Consider the following 9,079-nt stretch of genomic DNA (forward strand, 5'->3'; position numbering starts at 1 on the left):
AACCATCTGCAGCATTATCATGCTTTTATAAAGAGAAGTACAAAACACACAAATGCAACCAAAGAAACACAGCACACAGGTTGGATAATAGTTTATATTTATATTTGTATATATATATTATATTGTGTTTACTTAACAAACATGGTAAATGCAATGTCTCCAAGTTAGCTGTAACAATAAAAATACAATATCTTTGTGTCCTTAAAGTACATAGAATTAAAACAGCAAAACAAAAACAAATCCGCCCTAAGTAGTTCAGAGAGGTACAAATATACAGTACAAATCTATTTTATTCAAAAACCGTACAAACAGAAATGAAACAAAAGAGATATTAATGCTTTGTTAAAGTCAGGTAGGTGTAGGGTATTCTAAGGGAGCACTTTCGCTCGACAACTCTAAGGCTTCTGATAAAGATCAATACATATTGGTGGTACGGCCATACGATATTAAAACTCACTATACAAAGTTCAACAACCTGGATTATACTTGAGGATTGAATGTTACATTTACATCATTGCATATATTTTGCAGATTTAGGCATTTTTAAAAATAAAAATATGCTGTTTTTTGATAGTTGCACGTCACTTAAAAAGCCTTGTGCCAAAAATAAATCTGAACATACACTTATGGGGGGGGGGGAGGGGGGAACACAAGACATCAAACACTATCCATTAATTCAAAAGGGTAAAAAAACTACTGAACTTGTGCAACCATAAAACAACATTAGCATTAGCGTGTGTTTGGAAATAATGGACTGCCCTTCTTTGCTGACACTTGTAAACACATTGTAAAAAGTGCGGAGAAGAGCTTCCATTTACACACAACAGGAATTAAAGGCAAGTAAAAGAGTGTATTAAAAAAGGAATTTATAAAGAAGAATAAAACGGCACGCTAACAAAGTGGCAGGTTTCATAGAACTGTCTTGAGTCCAAAAGGAATACACCGTCCCCCGAAGCGTGAAAGCGTCAGAGCGAGACATTTCTGATTTGCTTAGTCTCAAAATGGAACCGCACGTTTACCAGAAGCCTTATTCCATTATTTCAATGTCACACATTGTACAAAGCAGAGTTTAAGGCATTATCGACAAGCATCATCAAAGCTATCTATACAACAACAAAAAAACAGCTATCTACAGAAACACACACAGCCTGCAATTTCTCCGTGATTTTGTGTGCTTTACATTTTCAAACTCTTCAATTTACCAACAGTTAGAAGTTGAAAACACTGTAAAAGGAGGGCGTTTAGTGCAATTACTTACAGCAACAGACGATCAGTGATGTGAATACGATTTATCGGACATCTTGGTAGAAGAAGCTTTTCTGCTTAACGTGCTAAAAAAAGAAAAAGGCTCGAGGCAGAACAGGAGGGTCTGCAGTGAGGGTCAACAGGGGCGTCACACTATTTCAACCCCAATAAATGCATTGTGATTAACTAAATATTGAAGTGGTGTAGCAATTGGGGCAAAATTAATGCTTAAAGAACACAAGAAAATGAGTGACACTCGAGTGCTTTTTCTCCGACAGTAAAAGCTTCCTGGAATATAGGAATATGGGGACTAGCGAGAAAAAAATAAACTAGCAAAGCAAAATACTGGTTTGTATTACAAAAAGGTAATTAAAATAAAAGCAACATTCTATAACCAGACATTAGACTAAAATGACTGCATCTGCCCTACTGCTTCACTGAGCTTAAGACAATAAAGCGTACAATACTGAGTTTACTGCATAGAAGATGCCACGACTGTGAAATGCTTGCAAGTTTTATGTATATTGCTTACAGCAGGAACCAGATGTGATGGTGTCATGCAGGTCTCCCTTGAAAAAGAGATCATTGATCTCAATGGGATTTTACCTGGATAAATAAAGGTTTTGAATTGAATTGAATTGAATTGATGAGCCTCTGATGGTTAGACGTGTTCTTGACTTCGACCCCCGTTGCTGAGCATTTTAAAAAGGAAAGGTTCACATTTTTCAAGCCTAGATTAATACAATAGAGGATTAACAAATATTGATACTTGAGTATTACAATAATATACAGATCCCTGTTCTGATGCTTACTTAGATGAATGCATATGGCCGTGTGCTCGTTATACGATAGTTTTCCTAAAATGATATATTAGAAATCCCAATACTTGGCCGTTCAATATAGCGACACATTGAAGTGTAGCGCCTCTATCGTGATATGCATCTTATTACCAGACTCTTGCAAATACACAATCAGGTCGCAACAGTGAGGCCTGCCTAAAATAATAGAGCACGTTATATAACACTATTTATAATGAATGAGCCATTTTTCATGTTTCAAGTGATTTATGTCTAACAGGGCAATCTACATCTATAGGGCATGTCAGAAGAGTTTTAACAGACTTAAAACATGTGAACCTGTCCTTTAAAGCTGCGTATAAAGACAACACACAGAGGAAGGGTCTCCCAGTTGATGTGTCTCTGTCTCTGTGGACCCCCGCCCTGCTGACAGAGGGTCAGGCGGTTAACTCAGAGAACCACGAGAGGTGAGGAGAACATGAGAGTTGGAGAGGACAGACAAGTGGCTGATGGACAGAATAAAACTACACAGAACTGACAACCAAGAAACATAACGCATGAGAAGTGACCCGATGTTTTCCCAGAGGTTAAAGCTCTATGACAGGAAAGAGGGAACTGTGTGATTTACTTTTCAATGGGAATGTCTGCGTGAGGAATGCAGTCTGATTATAAACCTCTGAATGATTTAATGTGTGGTCTAATTGCACTTATATTCAATGTCACCCTTTTGGATTTTCCAGTGACAAAGGATGAACATCTGTCAGAAGGAGGAAACTGCAGCATCCATCTTGGCTAATTTGTAAACAGAGTTAAAAAAGCAAGTCAGTTTCTTTTGGCGCTCTCTCACCACAAAACACTGGCAACAATACTTCAAACATATTCCCTTCATTGCTGACAAACACCTACTGAACTGTGACCCCTATCAACAAGGTCAGTGTGAAATCAATGAGTGACATCCTCCAAGACCATCATAAGATCCACTGGATACAATATACCCTAGTACAAAAGCAAAGGACCGTGTTTGTTAAACACAAGACAGAAGATAATGATCACAACTTGGAGATGCACTTGAGATAACATATCATCAGTGAGATGGAGAATCAAAGAGAAGCTTCTCCAAGGAGTTCTTGAGAAATTAGTCATGCATAATTGCTTGTGTAGAATTACTGAAGGAACACCAAAATAGTGCATCACCTTTAAAGGTCAGGGTTAAAAAAGGGTCAGATCTGACACCTTGGATATGAAACAGCCCACGATGACAGACTGCCTGAGGGGGAGCCGTACGGCCGGGTGCTGTAAAACAAATATAGCTTTCATTTGATAACTGAGCAAAGACAAAACCTGATCACTGACCCACTCACATGCAGGGTTTCTCTCTACAACCAGGGAGGATTCAGGGTCATGACTCATTCTCACAGGTGGCTTTGGTGCCTCCTCTGAAAAACACACATTTGCTTTTAGTGGGGCGAGCTTTGAGGTATATAGAGGAGGGGGGTGGTGCTGAGGAAGTGATTCTTCTAAGGACAACACTATGGATATTCTCACTGATGATACTGGAATGCAGGATATCTCTACTTATCATAGAGAACAAAGCATTGTTCCAATTTCTGGCTTTTATGCAAACACATTCACAAACATAGATTAAACCCGAGGGCATGAGCACATTTTTTTTTAGTAGAAACTGATTGCTGAACAGACACATTGATTGATTTATCACTATTTCGATTGTAAGACAAGTGGGACGTGCCACACTTCGCCTGAGAGAGGATCTCATTCTTTGCAGACTCGCCTCCTGAAAAGGAAGGAGGGGAGAAACTATCTCTGCTGACAGCAGAGGTTTTTTATCTCCTGCCAGAAAAGCATAATGTAACATAACCTGACAGTTAGCGTCAACAGTGCCAACAGCACTGCAGGAGCCGCTGCGTCAGCAACTGCACTCCTTTTTTGGGTAAATGCTTCTGAAGAAAACAGGATCTTAGGAATGGAGGAGACGAAAGATCGCTGGCTGGGATCTTTAAAAAACATCAGAACCTGCCGAGGTGTAGCTTCACTCTGCTACTAACACATTCTTCATAGTCCTTGGTCTTCCAAAGAGACCATTTGGTCAAAAAGGAAACAAGAGTGCACTGAATGTGATGGTAAGCTCAAGCATGGGAATGAGGAAGTGGCGACAAAGGAGGGAGGGAGGAAGAGGAATGCAGTGTGCGAGGACTATGGTGGGCATCGGATCCGCTACATACTTTCTACTCAGCTCGTCAGCTCCCTGTCAGACCTGAGCTGGCTGGGAAACCACAGGCTCGTGTCCTTTGGCTGAGTGACAACCGAACAAACAAGAACTTCTCACCAGATAGACAAAGGTCTTGTATTTTTGTATAATCTAGGTGTGCAAAATCTCAAACAATCTGAGGCTACATTCACACTTTTTTTTCCTCTTTCTCTCCTTGTCAGACTCGTTCACGTGCTACCAAAAGTGATGCTACTTCCCTGCATTAGAGCGCCCCTCAATGGACAGTTTGACCTCCTGGGGGATGAAAGAGGGCCTCGTGTGGCCAGAGGTGCTTATTTGAGGGCGTGGCCCTTCGTCTCCCTTCATACCATATCTTTGGAGGCCAGGTGAGGACCAGCGTCTCTGAGAAGCACCTAGCGCAGCCTGCATTGCTCCCAGCCCGGCCCCTGCAAAAGCAGAGCCCTCTGTGTGCAGGTGGTAACTGCTGTGGCTCCTGGGGTGCTCTGCTGAGGTCCTACTTGGTCTTATGGGGGACTCAGAGAGCCCAGCGGCCCCGTAATGCGTGGCTTCCTCCTTATCGACCGCCTCCTTCTCACCGTCCCTCTGTCTTTCTCTGTGGATGCGGTCCAGCCTGAAATGAGATGGAGGCCGGGACTGTTGAGGGGCAGGGGGCCCCATGAGCTGGTGACCAGGCCCTGATGAAGCATTGGTTTTGCTTAAAGTCCTGGACATGTTCTGCTGTTGTTGTTGTTGTTGTTGTTGTTGTTGTTGTTGTTGCGAGTTATGGTGCTGTGGTTGTTTCTGCTGCTGAGGCTGAGGCTGCTGCTGCAGAGTGATGGACACACACACGTCCCCCACCTGCAGGGGGTGGCAGGCCAGGTCGTAGAGCTGCGCCGTGCGCTCGGGGCTGCAGGACGACCAGCCCTGCCCGAACACGAAGAAGGGGTGCTCCGGGGGCACGTCGATGGTCACTTTGCTCTGCTGCTCCCCCACAGTGAAGTGAAGCGAAACCAGACCTGGTTTCTGCTGGCTGGCACGGATGTCCACCACCATGCTGGAGTCGATCTTAAGCCCCCCGCTCACCTCGGCGCTGCGCACAAAGTCCTGAGTCTGCAGGTCCTCCACGCGCTTCAGCTCTCCAGTAGCAAGCTGGATGATGGCTCCCTTCATGAAGTGAGACGGGTTGTTAGGAGCCGAGGCAGGAGCGTGGCTCAAAGCTAAGGCCTGATCCGCTGCCGGCTGGACAGGGGGCTGCTGGGGGGGCTGCTGCTGGGCTGGGGTCGGCTCCACCCTTTCAAGGAGGCACACTCTGGCTGAAGAATCCGAGGCTTTAAAGCCTGGGTTAGGGGAGGACATGGCGACTGAGGCGTTGTTAGACTGTATATGGTAGTGTTGCTGCTGGGGGGGTTGGGGGTGGTGCTGCAGGTGATACTCTAAGGGAATCAAAACTGGTTGCCCGTTGGCCAGCACCACAGCGTGGCCGGGTGGTCCTGCTTGCTGCTGGAGAGCGGCCATCCTGGGATCACTGTAACTCGCAGTGTGAGTGGGGAACGCAGTCCGACCTGAAATCATGCCTGTGTTCTCTCCATGGAGATCTCTGGCTCTCTGAGAGAGGTTTAAAGGAGCAAAGGACACCTCCTTCCGCACTTGACTAGAGAAAGCCAAACGGCCAACCACCTGCTGAACCTGGAAGTAGATAAGAGGAATATGTGTCACTTCATTCATTATTACACAATTCCCAACACATCTAAATATCATCCCACAGTAGCATCCTGAATCACAGCATGTTATTGCACCTAAAAGGTAGAAATACATTTTATTAATCTCATCCTTCAAACCTTTTTTTAGCTTAAAAATAAAAAAGGTACGATAATTCTGCCATACCTTTTCTTGTTCTTCCATCTACTGCTAAAAGTTAGGAAAAGAGATTGACAAGGAACCATGTGTCTCATGAGGAGACTATCAGTGTGTCTTACCTCCAGGTCGCTGTCTGGGCTGCTGCGCTGGCCAGGGGAGCCCCTCTCCTCCAGCCGTCGGTTCAGCCCTCCTCTGTCCTGGCTGTACTCCTGGGCTGCAGAGTTGGATGCTACCTGCAGCAGACGTGCATTTCTGGCAGTGTACGCCGAGTCCAGTACGACTTCCCTCGCTCCCTGCTCTTTATCGCCTCCATTCATCTCTGGCTCATTGTCCTGCTGGGCACTGTGGGAGTCTCTGGTGGCCGCCCTGGCGCCCTGAGGGTGATAGAAGAGTGGCATCCCTCGAGAGCCGAGCTCTGATGCAGGCAGAACTCCCACAGCACCAAGGTGCTGCTGGGCAGATTGCTCTGAGGGCAGCATCAGTGGGACGCCACCTGATGCTGAAACTTTGGCAAAGGTATGAGTGGCTACCTGGGCTTGAGGAGGTGGGGAAACAACACCTTCTGGTAAGACAGAGGGGTAGGGAACAAGGTGGGAGACAGCATGGGACTGAGGAATGGTGCCTGAGGGAGAGATTAATGATCCCGGGACAAAGCCAGGGGGTAGAGCGTACGGTACGGCTGCATAAGGGGAACTGACAAACTGGAGAGAGGAATGCGGAATCTGGGCATAACCAAGGGGAGGGTAGGAAAGGCCTGGATGCTGCAGGAGAGGGGAGTGTACAGTGTAGGCTTGAGAGATATGGCTTAGCACTGGGTGAAGACTGGTAGGCGCGTAGGTGACAGAGGGAAGAGCCACTTTGTACAGCATACTGTACTGGTCAACTGGCACTGCTGGCATGCCTTCAGAATTCTCCATCCCATAATGAAGCCCTGGCTGAGCTCGCAGCCACTCTCCCGACGGTGATCCTCCCTGAGTGTCACTGTTGGCTCCAGTGTTCTGGATGGAAACCAAATCATCTTCTCCAACACCTCCACCAGCTCTACTGCCACCTCCGCTGCTGCCCCCCCCTGCAGCCCCGGCTCCTCCTGCCCCTCCACCTCCACTGCTGTTACAAATCAGGAGGTCCCTTTTCTTAGGAGGCAGGCATTCCTGGTTGCGTTCCTGAGCGTGTTTCATCGCAATCCTCTGACCAAGCAAGTAGCTTTATTGTACTGCACAGGAAGTGAGAGTTGCAAGCCAGTCAGCCTGCACAGGAACCAGTGTTGAAATCAACTGGCTGACCTTGTCTACCAATTCACCTGGAACAAAAAGCAACAACAAAAACAGGATCTTATTATCATTGTATAATATGAATCATCCATGAGACCTGATTCCAGCCCCAAATTCACACACATCTACACATCTTATCTTATTATACAGAGATAGTATCATAAATAGTATGTGTCTGTTAAACCAACTCTTCTTTGAGAATGAATACAAGTTTGAATAATATAATGATTTTTCAATATGTCAAACAATCCAACAGTGTCCACTCTATCTAGTGGACTATTTATAGATGTGTAAAGTATAGTTTACTCTCAATCCAGCAATCAAAATATAGCTAATCCTGAAACATTTGGCATCTTGACTAGGGTTTCATTTTAAGTTTTGCAAGTTTGAGCAAAGCTTGGGTGGAGAGCATGAGCCTACATGACTCACCCACCGGAGGTTCAAACACCGTGGGCTTTCCCAACATCAGAAATGTGAAATGGCAAAAAGTACCTCCCTTTTGTAATGTAATGTATGATGCTAAGATATTTTTTCCGCATAAGCTGCAGGACGTCCATCCCGTTATATCACAACAAAATAAGTACACCAGAAAATATAACACAAGCAACATCTCAGCTATTACCTCTTAGTTTTACTGTAATTATATAGATTATATTCTATCGTAAAAAACAAACGACAATTTGCTCAACTGTTTTCTGTTGTCCTTTTCATGACAGGTGTACATTCCTGCGCTCATTAAGCAGATACATGTGGATAATAGCATTACATTTGGTCATTGGAAGTAATACCAAGAGAAGCAAGTTCTTATTTATGCTAAATGTAACTTCAAACAGCTCTGTGTTTGTCTATGATTCAGACTCGAGTCTGTTCCTGGTTTCATTTAACACATTGTCCAGAATACTCAGTAAACCTTTTTACTGCAACAAAACCCTGAACAGCACTGTATAGGTAACCTTTGCTTTATAAATGTCAAAGTTTTCTTCCAGTTGCCGCTTCACTTCTCTTTAGAGTAACCATGTTTACCGTTAGCTAGCACAGTGGCTGACTTGGCTAAAGTTAGCTAGCACATTCGAGTCGTCATTTTAGCATAAACACAGGAAAGTGACAGAATGACATGTTATACACGAACACTAAACGTATAAGTGAGTTCAAATTATAAATAATGGTATATGAGACAGTTAAGCTATCTCTGTAATGTATCTCTGGGCACCAGCCCAGAGGTTCCGGCTAGTTAGCTCCACGGCTAACACAGCTACAACAAGCTACATTAACTGCCTTCAGTCTTCATAACTAACATGGCAATGGGCAGACATGCCTAGAAAATATGGCTCTGCTTTGAGTCGTTGTTTGCACGTACCTCCAAATGTCATCGCGAACAGGCTTTTCTTTATAAAAAGTTGATATGCGGAGGGACAATTGAAGAAATCAAGGCTAAGGAGTCGAGCCCATTTCGAAGGCCAGCATAGGCGCTCACCAATGACGTCACCAAATTGATTCAATTTCCTGTTTTTTTTTCTAGACAGATAGACAGATAGATAGACAGATAGATAGACAGATATATAGACATATATACAGACAGACAGATAGATAGATAAACAGATACAGATATACAGACAGACAGATAGATAGATAGACAGATAGATAAATAGATATATAGACAGATATACAGACAGACAGATAGA

General features: G+C 44.4%; 1 protein-coding gene across 1 annotated transcript; it reads right to left on the reverse strand.

Moving 5' to 3' along the window:
- Positions 1-80: 80 nt before the first annotated feature.
- On the reverse strand, positions 81-8,879 carry atxn1l (ataxin 1-like). The gene is made up of 3 exons (XM_034196954.1): positions 8,755-8,879; positions 6,246-7,426; positions 81-5,955 (listed from the first exon to the last, which is right to left on the reverse strand). Exons 2-3 carry the CDS (start codon positions 7,302-7,304, stop codon positions 4,519-4,521), a joined length of 2,496 nt encoding a protein of 831 aa, XP_034052845.1. The 5' UTR covers positions 7,305-7,426; positions 8,755-8,879; the 3' UTR covers positions 81-4,518.
- Positions 8,880-9,079: the final 200 nt, after the last annotated feature.

Source organism: Gymnodraco acuticeps, unplaced genomic scaffold (genome assembly GCF_902827175.1).
Source record: "Gymnodraco acuticeps unplaced genomic scaffold, fGymAcu1.1, whole genome shotgun sequence".
Classification (NCBI taxonomy): domain Eukaryota; kingdom Metazoa; phylum Chordata; class Actinopteri; order Perciformes; family Bathydraconidae; genus Gymnodraco; species Gymnodraco acuticeps.